General features: G+C 45.8%; 1 protein-coding gene across 4 annotated transcripts in view; it reads right to left on the reverse strand.

Moving 5' to 3' along the window:
- Positions 1 to 6,321: 6,321 nt before the first annotated feature.
- Positions 6,322 to 21,865, reverse strand: part of HECA (hdc homolog, cell cycle regulator) — a 61,704-nt gene continuing 46,160 nt past the window's right edge. For 3 of the 4 annotated variants that reach the window (XM_033939292.1, XM_033939291.1, XM_033939290.1), the window contains exons 3-4: positions 17,293 to 17,447; positions 6,322 to 8,864 (exon numbers count right to left, since the gene is read on the reverse strand). In XM_033939292.1, coding sequence (XP_033795183.1) covers positions 8,700 to 8,864; positions 17,293 to 17,447 — 320 coding nt within the window. In that variant the 3' untranslated portion in view covers positions 6,322 to 8,699. The remainder of the gene's footprint in view (positions 8,865 to 17,292; positions 17,448 to 21,865) is intronic. The other variant, XR_004538926.1, reaches the window with a different exon arrangement.

Below are 21,865 nucleotides of genomic sequence, written 5' to 3' on the forward strand. Positions count from 1 at the left end.
CACACTTTTTCCCCCCCCAAAAGTGGGTGGAAATAAGAGTGCTTCTTATAGAGCGAATATACAGTAATTGAATCTAAAAACCCTCCAGATGTTGTATCATGTGTCATGTGGCTTGCAGTCACCTCTGGGATGGAATGTCAATGTACTTGATACTGAACTCATGTTTTAACTCCACATCTTGTGGGTAAATGGAGAAGAGATGTAGGGGGTGTTTACAAGTAAATCTATCTTTAGGAATTTTAGGGCTTTGTGATTGTTTAGAGAGGGGTTATTAGGAAAACCATGATTCACTCCAGACTGGTTTGACAGCCATTAAAGGAGAGAAGTCACAATGTTGTTTCATTAGCATCCATGTAAATCAGTTAATCATTCCACTACCTGAACTCTGCAAAGCGTTTATAGTGGTGGATGGGCTGAAGACTGAGCATTTTGTGCTGGTGGGGGCAGAATGAACAACTGCACAGTACCTCCTCCCCCCAGAGCCTGGTATATTTTGGTTCAGAAGGGTTTTTTCTTGCTTTCTTCCTCTAAATCTAGGGTGCGTCTTATGATCAGGTGCGTCTTATGGAGCAAAAAATACGGTATTTTCTGTATTGGTCTTTGCAGTCTACAAGTAGACAGTTTAGACCATCTATGCTATGAATAGATTGCTTGTAGGGTCTTTTTATGCAGTGGATAAACTGTTTGTAGGGGAGTGAGTGAAGTTTGTTATTTTTAATTAGGAGTGAATAGAAGTTTGTAAATTTTTAAGTTATTGATTTCAAATTATGTATGTTTTATTTTATGGAAACCACTTAAAAGCATAGGCGGTATATACATTTTTAAATAAATAAGTACTTATTCCAGCTCACAACTAAATTATGGGCATGTACTTTTGCTGCTAAACTGGTATTGTATAAAGGAATACTGTATGCAATTCTGGTTGCTGTTATCTCAAAAACAGATATAGCAGAATTAGAAAAGGTACAGAGAAGAGAGACAAAAATGATAAAAGGCTTGGGATGACTTCCCTATGAGGAAAGGATAAAGCGGCTAGGGATTTTCAGCTTGGAGAACAGACAGTTCAGGGGTGGTATGATAGAGATCTATAAAAGAAGGGAGAAGAGTGTGGCGCAGTGGTTAAAGCTACAGCCTGAGGTTGTGGGATCAAACACAAACTGTTCCTTGTGACCCTGGGCAAATCACTTAATCTCTCCATTGCCCCAGGTACATTAGATAGATTGTGAGCCTGCTGGGACAGACAGGGAAAATACTTAAGAACCTGAATAAATTCATGTAAACTGTTCTGATCTCCCTTGGGAGAATGGTACAGAAAAATGAATAAATAAATAAAAATACTGCAGTGGAGTAAAAAGGGTAGATGTGAATCACTTGTTCACTCTAAAAATACTAGGACTAGGGGGCATGCAAAGAAGCTACTAAGTAGTAGATTTAAACCAACCTGAGAAAATATTTATTCAAACATGTAATTAAACTCTGGAATTTGTTGCCAGAGAAATCAGTTAGCTTAGCAGAGTTTTAAAAAAAAAGGTTTAGCTAATTTCCTAAAAGAGAAGTCCAAGGCCATTATCAAGATGGCTTGGGAAAATCCACTTTTTATTCCTAAGATAAGCAGTATAAAATCTGTTTTACTACTTGGGATCTAGCTAGGTATTTGGGACATGGGTTGGCCACAGTTGGACTGGACACTGGATTTGATGAAAGCAATCTGCAGGATAGTATGACGCAGGATCTGCTTACGTTGGAAAACTGGTCCTCGACATGGCAGCTGGGCTTCAACACTAAGAAATGTAAGGTCATGCATCTCGGCAGCAGTAATCCATGCAGAACTTACACCTTAAATGGAGAAACACTAGCTACGACTTCAGAAGAACGAGACTTGGGAGTAATCATCAGTGCAGACATGAAGGCTGCCAAACAAGTAGAGAAGGCCTCATCCAAGGCAAGGCAAATGATGGGATGTATCAATAGAAGCTTCGTCAGCCGCAAACCTGAAGTCATAATGCCACTGTACAGAACCATGGTGAGACCTCATCTGGAATACTGTGTGCAATTCTGGAGGCCACATTACCGTAAAGACGTGCTTAGAGTTGAGTCGGTTCAGCGGATGGCCACTAGGATGATCTCTGGGCTCAATGGTCTCTCGTATGAAGAAAGACTAAACAAATTGCAGCTCTACACTCTAGAGGAACGCAGGGAAAGGGGGGACATGATTGAGACATTTAAATACATCACAGGACGTGTCGAGGGGGACGACATCTTCTTTCTCAAAGGACCCTCGGTCACAAGGGGACACCCGCTCAAACTCAGAGGAGGGAAATTTAATGGTGACACCAGGAAGTATTTCTTCACAGAAATAGTAGTAGATCACTGGAACAAGCTTCCAGTGCAGGTGATCAAGGCCACCAGCGTGCTTGACTTTAAGAATAAATGGGACATCCAAGTGGGATCCTTAGAGGGTCGAGATAAGGAACTAGGACATTAGAACTCATACTTAATGGGGGGGGGGGGGGTCAGTAGAGTGGGCAGACTTGATGGGCTATAGCCCTTTTCTGCCGTCATCTTTCTATGTTTCTATGATGGACCTTTGGTCTGTCCCAGTATGGCAGTTCTTATGTTCTTTGTATAATTAGCTGCTACCAATTATAGAATTACTTCCCACTTGTCTTAATCAGGACCCTGAAATGTTATTTGTTATCAGAAAGCTGTTTTAGTACTATTCTGACACACTAAAAATATAACTGCAACAGTGGAGCAGAACTTGAGCAAAAGAAATCATGATGAGGCCATTAAAAAAATACAACACCAAAGATATACACATAAAATAGATAAGAAAAGAGTTTTAGATAACAGAGGAAGAACTTATGCTGAGAGAATGGAGGCAGACGACTATATGGTCTACAAGCTCATAAGCTGATGCCTCTACACCTGGGGTGTCAAACTCAATCACATAAGGGGCCGAAGTCTGAAAAATCGCTAAGTCGCAGGCCGAATTTTTTATTAAGATACTTAGGGGTCCTTTTATTAAGGTACTCTAACTGATTTAGCGTGCACTAAATGCACACCTTAATAAAAGGACCCCTAAGTGACGAAGGCTTAGTCTTAGTAGAAGTATAGGGTAACAATGTCTCCAACCCCATGATATCCCTACTTTTCTTTTTTTCAATCTCAAATCTTTATTTCCACAAAACACAAATGCAGTGTCCAACAAGTATTTTTAAAAAAGAAAATTAACACGCCACAGTAGTCTCAGTTCTAGTATACTAATGCCTGCATTTTGGATTTCTGAAAGACTAATCACAGTAGAAAGATAAACATTTAATACAAAGTGTAGTCAGTCGTTTCAGCTTGTAACATCCATGTTGCACTCCTGGGATAAAATGCAGAACAATGGATCTTTAAAACTGGCTTGACTTAAATGGCATCAATATCTATATCCTCAACTTTGTTTGCTGCAAAAATGCGTCCCTACTTTAAAAACAATATCCAACAGGTAGGTTTGCGCCGCATCATCTGTAGGTTCACGCAGCTTGCAAAGGATCATTGGTCAGCTGTAGCGATCCTAGCAGGCCGCCATAGCCTCAGCTGCACGTTCCCTCTGGCGCGGTCCCGTACATCAGTGGGACTACACCAGAGGGAACGTGCATCTGAGGCTATGGCGGCCTGCTAGGATCGCTACAGCTGACCAACAATCCTTTGCAGGCCGCGTGAACCTACAGATGATGCGGTGTTTGTACTGGCGGGCCAGATTTAGGCGGAAATTGGAAATTGCCTGGTGGGCCAAATTTCAGCAAACCGTGGGCCAGATTTGGTCCGTGAGCCAGAGTTTGACATGTCTGCTCTACACACACAAAACTGTGTGTGTGTTAAGATTCTGTTCTGGTTCTCTTTGTTCAGTGCTTGCCCTAATAAAACAGGCATAGCATAGACACCACATTACTAAAATCAGCCCCCCACACATATGGGTGTCTATGCTATGCCTGTTTTATTAGGGCAAGCACTGAACAAAGAGAACCATCAGCCCCCCACACATATGAGTGTACAAGTTACATATACAGTAAAAATAAAATAAATGTCTTTCCCCCCCCATCAGCCTTCATTCTTTTTTGAAGGATCAGGCAAAGGAAGTGCATCAGTGTCAATATTTGAGGCTGAAGGGTATAAGAATAACCTATAAGATGATGAGGCAAATAATGAGTGTTGATATGAGGGGAAGCCGAGATGTTTTCATTCAATAATGTTTTGGTTTTGTGATTTTGTATCTTTTATTTTTTAAAACTACTCTGGCTGGAGGCAAATTAAATTTTTTTTTAATAAAAGACAAGTCAACATATATAAAGTTCTTGAGGGTACAACAGTGAAGGCAGATTGATGGTCTGATGTTTCATTACAGTCCAACAGTTATATGACTCTCCTGTTACATCTGGCTCAACTTGGTAACATCTTTTTTTTTTTTTTTTTGCCTTACAACAAACCCATGCTTATTCCTACATAAAATGCATGAATTCTTCAGCCACTGAATAACCAGCTGCTTACTCCATGCAGTAGCACAAAATATTACATTAAATAGGCCATACACAGAAAAAAAAAAGATTAAAATGAATGAGCCCCAAATACCTGCAAAAGCTTAAAATTATGCAACATGATTTGCTTTTGGGAGACCAAAGAAAAGTACCAAAGAAATTTAAACAGCATCAACAACCTAAAAAAAAAAAAAGTATTGGTTCTTTATTTTCAGGTTCTGTCTCGGTACTGTCCCACCTTGAGTACAGTTGTGTTTGGTTCTACAAAATAACATTGACCAAACTGAGGTAATTTAGGAGGAGGGTCTTCAAAAGCCACCCATGAAAACTGAAGGTGCCACAAGATTAGGAAACAATAGAAATGGAAAAGGATCCTGAATTTGTCTCGTACATTTTCAGTAATAGCTCAGACTGAATTTTAAAAAATACCTAATGTATCTGAAATGTATTTTTTAGGATACATTTCTCTCCCCCAAAATGGACAACCCCAGGACACATTACAGCGTCCCACAGTAGGTTGTGCTAAATTTTTGGAGAGGGCAGGTCAGGGGCAGAGAGTGGACGTTCATAAGATTACCAGTTAGTGCATCTACATCAGTGGTTCCCAAACCTGTCCTGGGGGACCCCCAGCCAGTCAGGTTTTCAAGATATCCCTAATGAATATGCATGAGAGAGATTTGCATACCTGTCACTTCCATTATATGCAAATCTCTCTCATGCATATTCATTAGGGATATCTTGAAAACCTGACTGGCTGGGGGTCCCTCAGGACAGGTTTGGGAACCACTGATCTACATTATCACATGCTAACTGGATCAGGCGTGGATAATGCAGGAGGCCCTTATCACCTACAACACAGAAAGTAGTTAAGTGCTTCTGTGGTAATTTTTAACACGGCCCTGAACTAATGGCAGTATTAGTACATGAGTCTCCAAAGAACTTCACCTTCATTAATTACAAACTCTGATATAAAGACAGTTCATGTTGATACAATTATTCATATTGATTTTAAAAAAGACCTCGGCGGCCACTCTCAAAACCCACAAGTATTTTGTTTTGAGACTATTGTAGTAAGTGGCCATTAATGTAAAAATAAAAAAGGGCATTTTTACACCTGTGGTAAAAATGGCCTTAGCACACAGAAAAGACCCATGTAAGGGCATGATATTGCTTATTTATACAGCTGCTTAGTAAAATGGCCCCCCAAGTCTATGCATGAGGCAATGGAAGGTTAAGGCCCCTTTTACAAAGCTGCGATAGCGACTCTCCTAAGAGAGGAACTGAACGGGCTTAAGTGCATTCGCCACGGGGGAATCACTACCACAGCCTTGTAAAAGGGGTCCTTCAGTGACTTATCCCAAATCACAAGAAGCGACAGTACGATTTGAACAGTTTCCCTGCTTTTCGGCCCACTGCTCACTCCTCTACTAATTAAATACCTTGAGGGCTTCAACAGAGTACAGGAGGAAGCGATTCCAATAGAATGAAAAAAATTACAGACAAGGGATCATCAGATAAAGCAAAAGAGAGAAAAGAAAAAAAAAAACCAAGAAAACACTTCTTTTTTTTATTTACATCACTATAACCATAAAACAGTCCAGACCATAGAATAAATCAGTGACCAGCACCCTGCATTCAACAGTCTTCGCTCTTCCTCAATTAACCAATCTCAGACCCTATATTTCATCCGACAGAACAGGTGTCTTTTGAGTAATTTCTTAAAATTCTGTACATTCTGCTGCTGGAGAATATACTCAGGGAGGTTATTCCATTCTCTGGGAAACACTATCCCTGGATGACTAAAGGTTGGAGACAGCTGAAGGAGGTATAAAAAAAAGAGCTCTAGTGACAGTTACAGAAGCCTAAACAATGAAAGAATTCAAAGATGCAAAGGATCTTGGTAGTAGGAGTGGGGGGAAATGCTATCAAACAATTCCTCAGGCAGTCTGAAAACAGCAGCTCTTTTTCTGCCCCTATCTCCTATGTTTCTACTAGCATACACCTTGTCTTATTTTTTTCGGAGGCAGGAGTGGATAAGAAATCACAGGGGAGGTGGGGGTGGTTCTTGCCAGTGCCACCGTTATCACTCTAGCTATCATTAACTCAGTGAGCCAAATCACCAAATATCACACTCAACTGCTGTCTTCCATTTTCATTTTAACCATTAGGTTGATTTGGTTGTTATCATAGAAGAATCCTGCGTTAACCACACACACGGCTTTCAGAGCACAGGCGAGACGCATCACTGCTCCACACCGTAACGAGCACAAACTCAGCATTCAGAACAAACTGATGAACAAGTGCTATTTGTTACATAATACTGCACACCACTCTGCTTACAGGATTGTCTTCATGAGTTTACCTCTGACAATTAAATTTCAGCAAGATCCCAATTTGCTGCAGAAGACCTTATGTTGCAAATCAGTGAGCTAGCAGATAGGGTTTTTGACAGTTGACTCTTTCTAAAGTCCTCCGATTCTGAGTAGAAGGTTTTCTTTTTCGGAAGTTCTGCAGTGGAATTAAAAACCCAAAGAGCTGTCAAGGGTCAGCAGATCAACTGTATACTGTATTTCTAGAACAACAGTAAGCCCACAATACTGGCTTTGAAAATTCCAAAGAAGAAATAAAACCATAACAAAAATGATCACTTAGTGCCCTTAGTACATAGCAATAAAAAAATAAAAAGCACATGAGGAATATTTTCTATCAAATGGCACTCTGGTGGCAGAGGTCAGTGAAAAACTAGAAAACCCATAATTACAAACCTTCCAAGTATTAACCATGGCACTACACAGCAGACTGACTATTCACACTGGCATGAGAAGCAGCCTTCCTGGATGTCCTAATCTATTTCCACTGTGGTATAATCAATGATTAGTAATAAAATATTAAGAGCTTTAATTGGAGAAATGGGCAGAAGGGTCTTGAATGCTGACAGCCTGCTGGACTCCTGTTCCTATGCAATTTTAGCACATGAAACCACTCTCAGAAACTGAACTGTTGTTCCAATCCTTTTTCTTAAACCTACACAATAGGATGGAATGGGCAAACTGAGTATGTGCCATCCTGGATCTAGTAATTTTCTAGTCAGAAATCGGCATTTTATTGTCCTAAAACTCTACAAATGATTGGTGTGTACGATATACACTAGACATTGAGATTTGTATCATATCTAATACTGAATGTGGACAGGCCTGATTCTTGGAATTGGGTCAAGAAGGACTTTACAATCACAGGGATCCTAAGAAGAATGGGGGGGAGAATGTTATAGACTTATGTACTACTCTTGTCTAACAAATACTATTTTTTTCATAATCCTCTCCCCCATCAGCACCCATCACCAAATAAAGGCCTCAATAAAATGCTTTAATTTCAGTCAGTTTCTCATGGATACATATCCAGTCTTTTACTTTTCTCCATCTTTGTAGAATGTCTTTACCTGTAAAAATGAGAGGATCATTCACTTTTTCATCATTCTTTGAGCCATGAAGGAGGACTGGTAAAGGCATGCACAGATTTCAAGCCAGCTCAGACCATCCTCGCCTGAATTTCTTTTAACCTATGTCCTATAAGGACATAAACAATGTAGAAAATGCTCCTCTGCCCCTCAACCCAGGCCTCAAAACACAGTTTCCCTGACAACCAGTTTTCAATGTCCATAAATATTAGTCTCTCAGACAGAATTGCCAGTAAAAATGTCCAAATTTTAGAGCAAATAGCTTTACATAGAAAATATTTTTTTTATATGCATATAAAAAATTTCTAACAGGTTTTAGTATAACTCAGAGATGAGTTACAATACTGGCAGATGCAGTGCTTGGTAGATCCCAGAGCACCAATCTAATAAGGGCAATTTTCACGCTACAGAACATTATGCCAAAATATAAAAGCACAGAATAAAAGTTAACACTTGTTCTGGCATAAACATACATTCACTTGTCATATTTCGCAGCTTCTGAATTCTAGAGACTCTGAACTTGGATCAGCTGAACATAATATATACAGTATGTATATTCCTCTCTATATATATATAACCACATATATATATATTAAAAAAGCTGCTCTTTCAAGTTAGAAAACAAGTTAGATTTTGTCACTGAATATTTCCTATGAAAAGTTACAATAAAAGTAGCAACACCTATAAAATAATCTATGGTACTAAAGCAGGAGCATTCGTCAATAAGCCTCCAGCACTTTAAAGGAAGAAAATGGCTTCACGAAGTGGTAGTCCAGGTTGCCGCAGTGAGGGCACTGCTGCACGTTGCTGTACTCAGAGAAGTACTGCATCCCAATCCGCACATCGATGACTGGCTTCCCACAGTGCTTGCAGTTCAAGCGAGCCTGAAAAACAGGAAAAAGGAAGAGTGCGACAGTGTCTCGTGCCCAATTTTTTATTTTTCATTTTTTTAATTAAACTATCTTTTTATTGATATACTTATTTTTCTCAACGAGAACACACTTATGATAGAACAGCACTCAAAGAAAAAAAATTATATAAAGAAAATATTATACATAATATTCAAAATAGTTCTACAACTATCACCACTCAACAATCCACAAAATTAGGGCTGATTTTTTTTTTTTTTTTTTTTTTAAAGCTTCCAGATACCAGATCATTTTGATTACCTCCAGTCCCCTACTACTACTACTGAACTACCAACGAAAAGGCTTGAGTTAAATTCTAATCTTTCCTTCCCCCTCTTCTCAATCAGAAAAATGCAGAAAAAAATTCACTCCTCTGTCCTACCTAGATGATTAAGATTTTTTCACAACTGTTGAGGAGAGGGTAGGTAAGACTGTGATAGTCAAGACTCCTAATTTTCAGAGATATTATTACAACCTAAAATATTAGCATTAGTTTTGCCAGTGTCTTGCATATTCTTTAAAGTATAAGCAGGCTTAGGGGCCCTTTTACTAAAGCTTAGTGTGCGCTAACTGCCATGTGGTCCAAAAGTTATAAAATAGGATGCACAGCACGGTTTTGCCGGAAGTTACGCTAAGTTGCCAGAGCAGGCCTGTGACATTTCCTCTTCAGTTGCTGAAGCTTCTAAGACACTGGTAGGCCCAGGGAGGGAGGCTCAAAGGGGCCGGCCCAGTAGAGAGGCGCTGGGTAGGTTTTGTTTTGCCATTTTTAAACCATGGGTCAGGATTTGCTGGGGTAGTAGTACCCATGATCAGGAGGGACGGGTGCTGCTAGCCAGGAGGAGTGATAGGGAGAGAGGCGACCTGCGACAATGGCATCTTTTACTGTGGGAACAAGGCCCTTTACCGCTCCTGTGGGGTGTGAAAAGCCTTGTTCCTGAACCCATAGCAAATGGGCAGTTTTTTTTTCCCCTTGCCTGTGGTTTTGCCGTGGTTTACTGCAGGAAACAGTCACTGCAATTCTCTAGTAATAGGCCTTGTTTTTCTGTATTTGAGTAAGGCTTCTAACACTGTTCTACATAAAAGGTTGATAAGCAAGTTGGGCAGTAGAGAGCCAGGCCAGAAGACTGTAAATTGGATGAGCAACTGATGATGTCATTGGCTTCCTATCCATTTCCTTAAACAGTTCAAACTCCTCTTACTGACTTACTAGTGAATTCACTCTGAAGCTTCTCAGTATCTCTCCTTTCTTCTCTCTCTCTCTATACCCCCTCCCTGGGAACTTCATTTATCTGGTAAGCCACTCTCATCTGTACCCTTCTCCGCTGCCCATTCCAGACTCCATTCCTTTCATCTGGCTACTTGGTATGACAAAAATAGACTTCCTCAGTTGGTACGTCAGACTTCATTCTCCGGCCCTATTCAAATCCAAGCTAAAAGCCCCCTTTTTAAGGCTGCTTTTAACTCTTAACCCCCTATTCATCTGTTCACTACCCAAGATTGTTTTAATCACTCCCAAAATAAATAACTCCCTTTATTTGCCCTGTTTGTCTGGAACAGATTGCGCTGAACGGTGCCTATTCTGGTGCCTAACATTTGGGCGATTCTTATAGAATTTGACCCTAAGTGATTCATCGGGTTCCCAGCTTGGATCCAGCCAGTGGCGCAGCGAGGGTAGGAGGCGCCCCCCAGCAGACTCCTATCTGCCTCCCTGCTCTTTCACCGCCGCTCATGCCACACTCGCATCCTCCCTTCCCCCCATATCCTCTTTAAGTCTTCCCCAGCATGAGCAGCTTCTCTGGCCTGCTGCTTGCACTGGCGCTGGCCCCGATGTCACTTCTTGGCCCTGCAACCCAGAAGTGATTTCAAAGGGGAGCAAGACTGGCACGAGCCGCAGGCGGGAGAAGTTGCTCGCACTGGCGAAGATTTAAAGAAGTACGGGGAGGAGGCGTGAGCATGGCATGGCGTGGGAGGGTGGAGAGGGGCCAGTGCCCCCACCAAGGTGGCACCTGGGGCAGTCCGCACTCCCTCCTCCTTTTACTAAGTCACTGTATCCAGCCCAGGGCTCGATACTGGAGACAGTTTCTTCAATATCTTTATTAGCAACTTTGCTGAGAACTTGAGGGAAAATATGCTCATCGGCAGATGCTACAAAACTATGTAATAGTCAGGAGTGAAAGGGAAAAATTAGTTTAAGCATGAAAAAAAGAAGCAAGCCATGAGACCCCCAACAGGAGTACAATGATCAGCCCTAAAAGGCCATAACTTTCAAAAAGGAGATTATGAGGAGGGAAGCAGTTCAGAAAAAGACTACTAAAATGACACAAAGACATGGTTTCATAAAATTTCCACAGAAAAGCTTAATTAATTAAAATGTACTTGCTGGCAGATAGGTGGGGAGAGAGAGAGAATGAAGGACCACAATAGAAACATTCAATTAGCAAGTTTCAATCAAGTTTGGAACAGTTGTTCCACAGAAAACAGAATTCAAGGACAAAAAAAAGTCATAACACAAAATCACATGAAAGATAAAGAGAAAATGCCGAGATGCTTTGATGCCTGGAATAGTCTACCAACAGAGGTAATAGCAACCAAACCTATGATATAACAAACATGCATAGTGGTAAGGGAAGGTGAGGGAAACAGCTAGAAGAACTAAAAGAGCAGCATGAAATTTCTAAGGACAAAAGCGGAGGAAATATAAGCCAATGGACACAGAGTGGCGATATGACTGCCATTGAGGTTCCAAGGAGGGGCCTAAGGCTCCCGGGCCTATTCTGATTGGCCCAGGTGCCTTGGGCCCCACCAGTAGGCGGGGCTTTGGTTAGGCTGGGCCAATCCGGCCCCATTCTTCTCTGGGCTGCCTGCCGAACGGGCGGGTTTGGCACCCTTCTGTCCGGCCAACCTAACAGAAGGGTAGTGGGGGTGGGGGTGGGGAGGTCGTGGGATCAGACGGGGGGGTCGCGGGTCGGCTGGGGGGGCCGATCAGGGGTTCTGAGGGGGGCGGACGTTGGGGGGAGGGGGGTCATCGAGGGCAGGAGGGCCTGGGATCCCTCCTGCCCGTAATGTAGTGGGGGGGTGGGGGTAGGAGGGTCGCCTGGGCCAGGAGGGCTTGGGCTCCCTCCTGGCCTGATCGAGTTGGGGGTAGGGAGGTCGCCTGGGCCAGGAGGGCTTGGGCTCCCTCTTGCCCCGATCGTGTCGGGGGGGGGGTCGCGGCTGCCGCGGGGCAAGAGGGCTTGGGCTCCCTCTTGCCCCGATCATTGTCAGGGGGGTCGCGGCTGCCACGGGGCAAGAGGCTTGGGCTCCCTCTTGCCCCGATGTTGTGTGGGGGGGGAATGATCCATCGTGGCAGGAGAGATACCTCATCTCCCCTACCGCGATGCCATCACTCCTCTACCGGAACTGCCGCGGGTCGCGGCAATTCAGGTAGAGGAGTGATGGCATCGCAGTAGGGGAGATGAGGCATCTCTCCTGCCGCAATGGTTAGTTTGCCGGGCCGCTGAACTGATGGCGCCAGCGGCCATCAGCTCAGCGGCCCCTTTTTCGGCACTTAGACCTGGTTTTATTTCGTCTAAGTGAAAAAGATCTAACTGCCGACTAGGCAACCTTTAACTGTTTTGGTTATAGGTGTTGTACACCTAGGTGTAGGTCGGCCCACCTCCTGCCCACTGCCCGCCCTTTCCCCTCCTCTAAACACACCTCTTTTCTCTCTGTGCATTTAGAGACAGGGGAAAGGCCTAAGCTGTTTATAGATACGTCTAAAAACCAGCTTTGGTTATGGGTACTTGGACGATCAGGCATTTTGATCGTCCAAGTAGCCACTTAGGACACTTTTTAGACTTTTTTTTTTCTTATTATTACCCCCTTTGTCTATGTACTGTAGACAGGAACTACGAACTCTGAGCTGAAATTTCCTAAGGTGCTAACCCTTCATGAATGCTCACTTCAGCCACTGGGGAGTCTGACTGGTAGATGTCAGTAGTTGCCTCTTTGGGAGAGCTCTTAAACCACCCCCCCCCAAAAAAAAACAAAAAAAAAACCCAAAAACAAACAACCCAGTCCTGGTAGTCCTAGATCACTCTGCTTCACTTACTAAAACACTTTGGCCCGGATTCTGAGAACGGCACCGTTATCAGCAGCTGCCCAGAAAAACAGCACCGTTCACATGACAATCAAGCGACAGTGCCGTTTACTGAATCATGTCCATGTCAAAAGTAGGCACCGGAAATGTAGGCCAGAGTTTTACAGGCCTACATTACCAGCACCTACTTTTGACGAGAATTATGTCCACATAGGCGTCTACTGGTGCCTATGTCCACCTCTGGCATAAACCACACCTACTTTCGACGTAAGCACCAGTAGGTACCTCTATGGAAGGAAGATTCTTCTGTTCTAAGATAATTTGCAGAATAGAAATTATCTTACTCTCTAGCTGAATTTAGGACATTTTGTCAACCGAGTCGAGCCCTTCTGTAAGGGATGAATTGGTATATAAAGCTAAGGATTGGATGGCCGTTGTTCTTTGTAGGCATCTACATTTTTTTTCTAATGTATTTTTAATTGGTTTAAGACGATGCAGCCAATTACCATGCCATTATCACCAATTAAAACAATTAAGTTAGGCAGCAGTAGGGCACTTACCGCTGCCTAACTTATCCCTCCTTTTACAAGACTGTGCAAGAAGTTTTTAACGCCGGCTGGCACGCTAAATGCTCTGAGCTGCCCCGATGGTCGGAGAGTTCCTATGAGCATTGGAGCCACGCAGAGCATTCAGCATGCAGGCCAACACTAAAAAAAAAACTCTTGCACAGTTTTATAAAGGGGAGGGGGGTGTTAGAGCGCTGTTACGAGAACCAGGACCTTTAATTTCAGAAAATAATTTAAGAGAAAGCCCCAGGGAACTCCTGTGAGCTTGTGCAGCTATAACTGTGTAGCAGTTCTCCTTCAAGTCAGGGCATTTGCTCTCACATTCCCATCATATTTCCCTCACATATTGAATGTGAGCTGCCACCTTATTTATTTAGCATAGCAGAGAGAATTTAGATTCTAAAATATCAGTGGAAAAAAAGCAAAGAACTGATTATAATAACTGATCCCTTAGAGGGTTAAGCCAAGGGAACCTGTCACCAGGAGTGGGATCCCTTGGATAGTAGACTTGGGGGTGGGTCAGTAGAGTGGGCAGATCTGATGGGCTATGGCCCTTATCTGCCGTCATCTTCTATGTTTCTATAAAACAAATTTATACTTTAAATCATTCATTTAATCCATCTTCAGACCTCAGTGGAGCTGCTCATGCAGTTTAAAACTTTCTTGTATAAAATAGGATGAGCATTTCAACTAAGATTGCTGATATTTATGAAGATTTATACCTTTAAAATAGATATGGACTTGTGACCAATATGGTGCTTTTAGACTCCATGGCAAGAAAGTTTTTAATCACGTCAGAAGCAACCATTGAGGTTTGAAGATTAATTGAAAAATGTGTTTATTTAGGCATCTAGCTTGAGACTTATAGCTGTCATATTTGTAATAAAATATATTTCACTATGGCTGTACCTTCAACATCTACTGTAATCATATGTACCGTATTTTCACGTAGATAACGCGCACCCGTGTAAAACGCGCACACGGGTATAGCACGCGAAAAACACAAATTTATGTACAGAAATTTTTATATACCGCGCACACCCGTATACCGCGCATGTTGCCCGACTCTCCTTTCGCCCGCCCCGACTCTCCTCTGGCCACCCCGACTCTCCTTTCGCCCGCCCCGACTCTCCTTTCCCCCTTGAAGTCCTGTCCCCACCCTGAAAGCCTGATGCCCCCCTCCCCCGACGTCCGATTCCCCCCCCCCCCCCCGCAGGACCGCTCGCACGCACCCGCACCCCCACCCCGAAGGACCGCTTGCACGCACTCCCACCCGCACCCCCACCCTGAAGGACCGCTCGCACCCCCACAGCCTCCCGACCCCCCCATTATGTAGAAGCTCCTACCGGTGTCCTGCTGCTTCCTCTTGGCGGTCCCGACTCCCCGACACGATCAGGGCAAGAGGGAGCTCAAGCCCTCTTGCCCCAGCCAACCGCGGCACCCCCGACACGATCGGGGCAAGAGGGAGCTCCCTTTTGCCCCGATCGTGTCGGGGAGTCGGGGGGGCAAGAGGGCTTGAGCTCCCTCTTGCCCCAATCGTGTCGGGGGTGCCGCGGTTGGCTGGGGCAAGAGGACTTGAGCTCCCTCTTGCCCCGATCGTGTTGGATGTCAGGACCGCCAAGAGGAAGCAGCAGGACACCGGTAGGAGCTTCTACATGATGGGGGGGGGGTCGGGAGGCTGTGGGGGTGCGAGCAGTCCTTCAGGGTGGGGGATGCGGGTGGGAGTGCGTGCGAGCGGTCCTTCGGGGTGGGGGTGCGGGTGCGTGCGAGCGGTCCTGCGGGGGGGGTGTGAATCGAACATCGGGGGGGAACTATGTAAAAAAAAATTTGTACAACGCGCTCATGCGTATAACGTGCAAGGGTATGCGTGGTACGTAAAAAACACGTATAACGCGCGCGTTATATGCGAGAAAATACGGTAATTAGCTTGGTGTTTGTCTTCCTTTTTGTCTTTCTTTATATTTCCTTTTGAATTTGTGCCTTTCCTCCTGGCTTCTTATGGTGAACTTGAGAAAGACTTATCAGATTTGATTTCTTAATATAATTGTCTCTTAGAAATAGGGACAGATTTTTTTTTTTTTACATCATGTATAAACTCTTGGTGGTTTTTATTACCTGTATCTCATGTTTTCTTAGGGCTCCTTTTACTAAGGTGCGCTAGTGATTTTAGCGAGCACTTAGCACGCGCTACAATGCTGCGCACGCTAGATGCTAACGCCTCCACGGAGCTTGCATTAGTATTTTTTGTTTAGCGCAGGGTTTGCACACGCTAAAAACGCTAGCGCACCTTAGTAAAAGGAGCCCTTAGTGATTATTTCTGTCATTACTGATCAAGAATTTTGTTGTAAATGTGTGTTAAATTACTTAAAAATTATATACATATATATATATATATTGTGATCAGGCAGGCTCCGTGCCTACCTTGGTCACGGTGATTTCCCGGCTGTCCACCAGGGGGAGCCAGAATGAAGTGAAACCTGAGAGCCAGCAGAGGGTCTATTATCTAGGTTGCCACCGGAGGGAGCCCAGGAGAGGAGCAGAGGTATGCTGACTCAGTAAGATCAGGGCGTGTCCCTCACCTAGAAAGGCCAGCAATCCTGCACACAAGGGAGAAAGCTGAGCTCTCCCTCTCAAGAAAACCTGCCTGGTTCAAGCAGGAGTAATGACTGTACACCTACGGAGGTTGAAGAAACTGGAACCTTACCAGATTTAACAGCAGCTGAGGAGGAGACTCCCATGGAGATTCAAATGGAGCTTCCTATTGAAAGGGTATGTGAAGCCCTGGAACCAATGGAGGTGGGAGTAACAATCAAATCGGACTAAGCAAAGACTGTGAGTTTTTGTGTAGTTCTAATTTTTGTGACTGGTTCTTTTACCTGCTCCCAGTCATCTTTCTGGATTTTGTTTAAGCTGTGAAACTCAGAGTGAGTTGGGGGGGGGGGGGAGAAGTTTGCTGACACCTGGGAGGGAGTTTTGAAAGCTGTGTGTGTGCTTTTTGGAAAGGCAAACTTAGACCACTCCTCTGTACCCAGCCCAGATATATTGTTAGGCTGGAGGTTTCTTTTTGGTTTATGGTTTTGAGACCAGGAAGACTGAAAGGTGGAAAACATAATTTTTGCAGGAACTGTTTGGAGTGTGGTGAACTGCACTTACCTGAGCTCTGCTTGGGAGCAGATTTAGGTGGAAAATAAACTTTGGGAAAAGTAAGAAATCCCGAGAGCTGCCGGAGTTTTTCCTCTGGCCATTATTTTTGTTTTGGACAGTTATCTGTTCGTTAAGCTTTGAGCCATTCTGATTTGTGGAACATTATGACTTTATTTTGAACAGTAAATTTTTCATATTGCCATTCTACAGCCGTGTCTGTGGTTTGATTCCAGTTCCTTTAGAAAACCTACAGGATGACTCCAGTCCGGGTCACATGCCAGTGCACATTTTGTTAGTAGCCACAAGAGAGCACTGCTGAGTCTCAGCCTAGGTCTGCAGTGAGGCTACAATATATATACACACATACATACATTTTTTCACCACTTTTTACACTCTCCCCTCCAATTCCATCACCAGTATTAGTAAAAACGCATTTCCATTACTGACCGACTTATCTTCTCACCTTCCACTAGAAGAGCAGAAGCATTTGGCACCCATAACTCTGCACTGTACCATCCATAGTTATTTAAAAATACCGTCAATGTACAGCTTCATTTCAATTCAGAGCAGCTGTGCAATCATGTGGCATCTGTGGGTGACATTCCATCATACCAACCTGACAACATGGAGAGGCTGCCAAGATATCATAGGTGTACATGGTTCCCAGCTGATGCCAGCTTCCATCCCATCGCGACTTGCACTTGATACAGATGATTTTGTGAACACCTTCCAAGCAGTCTACACACACAGCGTACAGGTGCATAAGTCTTCCTATGGACAGGAAGTAGAAATGTTTATTTTACTTTTTAAGGAAAACACCACTTCCTGTTATATAACCGTTCAACCTCTGCAAGCCAGGATAGGTGTGGTACCCCGTGCAGAACAAGGGCCTGACAGCTGCCCTAGTTGCATGCACCCCACTCCTCCTCAAAATACTACTACTACTACTACTGCTACTTATCACTTATATAGCTCTATAAAGCGTACGCAGCGTTGTACATTTTGACATTTATAGACGGTCCCTGCTCGGAAGAACTTACAATCTAACTTGGACAGTTTTGGCAGTAATGCCTACATCAGGCCTTCAGCTTAGCCATCTCACGCCACTCCAATCCATCCAGAATTTGGCTGCACGACTCATATTCTGGGAGAGTAACTTTACCCATGTTACCTCTTTCAAAGTCACTTCATTGGCTTCCCATCCATTTCCAAATACAATTCAAACTCCTCTTACTGACCTACAAATGAACTCACTCAGCTGCCCCTCACTATCTCTCTTCACTTATCTCCCCTATGATCCTTCCCCCCCCCCCACTGTGAGCTCCGCCCTTCTTTTCAACTGTCAACTCCAGACTCCATCCCTTCTGCCTTGCTGCACCATATGCTTGGAACAAGCTGCCTGAATCCCTATGGCGGGCTGTGTCTCTGGCAGTGTTCAAAAACCAGTTAAAGGCCCACCTCTTAAAGAGTGCGTTCAACTCCTAACCCCTCTCACCTTAGGTTCTGCATCCCTAACGTGACCATTTATTTTTTTCATCAAAACGGGACATCTATTAATATTCAGTTCCGCCCCCAATCCCACCCCACCCCCACCCCCAATCCCACCCTAGCCCCACCCTTATGTCCTTAGTGTCCCCAACACCTCCTTCCTATGTCCTTAGTGCTCCTTCCTATGTCCTTAGTGTCCCCAGTGCTTCCTTCCTATGTCCTTAGTGTCCCCAGTGTCTCCTTCCTATGTCCTTAGTGTCCCCAGTGTCTCCTTCCTATGTCCTTAGTGCCCCTTCCTATGTCCTTAGTGCCCCCAGATCCAGTGTCAGTTCTCCTTTGTACCTTTGTTCCAGATCTCCCTCTCTCTCCCTCTTCTGTTATGATTTTGCCTCTCTCTGTTCTTCCTCAGGGGCTCTCCCCCTCTGTCTGCACCTCCCAAAGTCCTGCTTCTGTCTCCTGTCTTTCCCCTTTGGTCCAGGCCTTTATCTCTCTAGTCTTTCTTCTACTTACAACCCCTCCCCCACCCATCCTCTACCTCTTTCTCTCCTTCCCTCATCCTTCCTTCTTATGTCCTCCTCACTACTTTCCAGCCTTTATCCCACCCCACCCCCAAAGCCAGCCTGCCTGCCTACCTACCCCAGAGCCAGCCTGCCTTCCTCCCCCAGAGCCAGCCAGCCTGCCTGCCTACCTCCCCCAGAGCCAGCTAGCCTGCCTGCCTGCCTCCCCCAGAGCCAGCTAGCCTGCCTGCCTGCCTCCCCCAGAGCCAGCCAGCCTGCCTGCCTGCCTCCCCCAGAGCCAGCCAGCCTGCCTGCCTGCCTCCCCCAGAGCCAGCCAGCCTGCCTGCCTACCTCCCCCAGAGCCAGCCAGCCTGCCTACCTCCCCCAGAGCCAGCCAGCCTGCCTGCCTCCCCCAGAGCCAGCCAGCCTGCCTGCCTACCTCCCCCAGAGCCAGCTAGCCAGCCAGCCTGCCTCCCCCAGAGCCAGCCAGCCTGCCTGCCTGCCTCCCCCAGAGCCAGCCAGCCTGCCTACCTCCCCCAGAGCCAGCCAGCCTGCCTACCTCCCCCAGAGCCAGCCAGCCTGCCTGCCTCCCCCAGAGCCAGCCAGCCTGCCTGCCTACCTCCCCCAGAGCCAGCTAGCCTGCCTGCCTGCCTCCCCCAGAGCCAGCCAGCCTGCCTGCCTCCCCCAGAGCCAGCCAGCCTGCCTGCCTGCCTCCCCCAGAGCCAGCCAGCCTGCCTGCCTACCTCCCCCAGAGCCAGCCAGCCTGCCTGCCTACCTCCCCCAGAGCCAGCCAGCCTGCCTGCCTACCTCCCCCAAAGCCAGCCTGCCTGCCTCCCCCAAAGCCTACCTACCTACCTCCCCCAGAGCCAGCCTGCCGGCCTACCTCCCACAAAGCCAGCCTGCCTATCTACCTCTCTGCCGTGCAAAAGCCAGCCAGCTTGCCTATCCCCTTCCCTCCCTACCATGGGAAAAAAAAAGCATACCTCCAGACCCAATTTAAACTTCCCCCGGTCCACTGCCGCTGCTCCTCTGTTTACCTCCCTGCCGCTAATCGCACCCAGAAGCCTTCTTCCCGACGTCAATTCTGACGTCAGAGAGGACGTTCTGGGCCAGCCAATCGCTGCCTGGCTGGCCCGGAATGTCCTCTCCGACGTCAGAATTGACGTCGGGAAGATGGCTTCTGGGCGCGATTAGCTGCAATGAGGTAAGCAGAGGAGCGGCGGCGGCAGACCTGGAAGGAGGTTTAAATCGGGTCGGGAGGGAGGCTTTTTTTTTTTTGGTGTGGCAGGGAGGGACAGGAAGCTATTGCCTATCCCATTGTCCCCGCGCACAGCTTTGGGACACTGTCCCTGAAAACGGGACATTTTGGCGTCCCAAAGCTGTGTGTGGGGACAACGGGACAGGGGATCCAAAAATGGGACTGTTCCATTCAAAACGGGACATATGGTCATCTTACGCATCCCCCTTCTCTCACCTTAGGTTCTGCATCCCTATCCATGTCTGTCTGTCCAATTTAGATTGTAAGCTCTTCTGAGCAGCGCTGCGTATGCTTTTCATCACTATATAAGTGATAAGTAGCAGTAGTCAGTAGTCCAATCTCTCATTATCACATTATCTCATCAGAAACAAGTATCACTTCCTTTATAACAACTCTTTTTTGAACTGACATGCATTTCTAACGCAGGCATTAATGTCGAAACAGCAGCATTCAGCATTTTGGAATAAAAGTGAATATTCTAAGAATGTATTTGTTTCCTCAAACGGTTCCTCCTCTTCTTTTTAAATCTCATTCTTTTGACTTGGCTACGATACAAAATACACATACTGGATCCCAATCTGTGTTTGACATTTTCAGGACATAAATAACGTTCTATAAATGATAACTAAAATGTGCTTTAAAATTAGCATTATTATTATTTGTGGTTTTCTGAGAGAACACCTCTATGTTCATTGAAAGTCAATTTTTCTTTAAAAAGACAATGTGATGCTTGTTCTTGTAGTACAAATGTTATAATCCATTCATGGTCTGCATAACTGATTTCCATTGCTTAAATGTGCAGAGACCTCTAGTGCTTTTATCATGTAGAGGAATTGACGTCATTTAAAGCCAAAGAACTTGACAGATGGGTTTCCCCACTTATTTTGTGCATATACACTATAGCAGGGATCTCAAAGCCCCTCCTTGAGGGCCGCAATCCAGTCGGGTTTTCAGGATTTCCCCAATGAATATGCATTGAAAGCAGTGCATGCACATAGATCTCATGCATATTCATTGGGGAAATCCTGAAAACCCGACTGGATTGCGGCCCTCAAGGAGGGACTTTGAGACCCCTGTACTATAGGTATCCTGAAAATCTGATTGGCTGGGGGTATCCAAGCACTGGGTTGAGAACCCCTATTTTAGAAGTACCGTATTTTCACGCAAATAACGCGCACCCGTATAAAACGCGCACACGGGTATAGCGCGCAGAAATCACGATGATATGTACAAAAACTTTGGTATACCGCGCTCACGGGTATACCGCGCATGCTGCCCGACGCTCCTTTCGCCCGCCCTGACTTTCCGTGCGCTGTCCCGACTCTCCGTTCACCCCCCCTGACTTCCGTGCACTGTCCCCCCTTGAAGGTCTGTCCCCATCCTGAAAGCCTGATGCCCCCCCCGACGTCCGATACATCCCTCCCCCCCGAAGGACCGCCGACTCCCCAACAATATCGGGCCAGGAGGGAGCCCAAATCCTCCTGGCCACGGCGACCCCCTAACCCCACCCCGCACTACATTACAGGCAGGAGGGATCCCAGGCCCTCCTGCCCTCGACGCAAACCCCCCCCCCCCCAACGACCGCCCCCCCCCAAGAACCTCCGACCACCCCCCAGCCGACCCGCGACCCCCCTGGCGACCCCCACGACCCCCCCACCCCCCTTCCCCGTACCTTTGGTAGTTGGGCCAGAAGGGAGCCCAAACCCTCCTGGCCACGGCGACCCCCTAACCCCACCCCGCACTACATTACGGGCAGGAGGGATCCCAGGCCCTCCTGCCCTCGACGCAAACCCCCCTCCCCCCCAACGACCGCCCCCCCCAAGAACCTCCGACCGCCCCCCCAGCCGACCCGCGACCCCCCTGGCGACCCCCACGACTCCCCCACCCCCCTTCCCCGTACCTTTGGTAGTTGGCCGGACAGACGGGAGCCAAACCCGCCTGTCCGG

This window comes from Geotrypetes seraphini, chromosome 3, assembly GCF_902459505.1.
Source record: "Geotrypetes seraphini chromosome 3, aGeoSer1.1, whole genome shotgun sequence".
NCBI classification, from domain to species: Eukaryota; Metazoa; Chordata; class Amphibia; order Gymnophiona; family Dermophiidae; genus Geotrypetes; species Geotrypetes seraphini.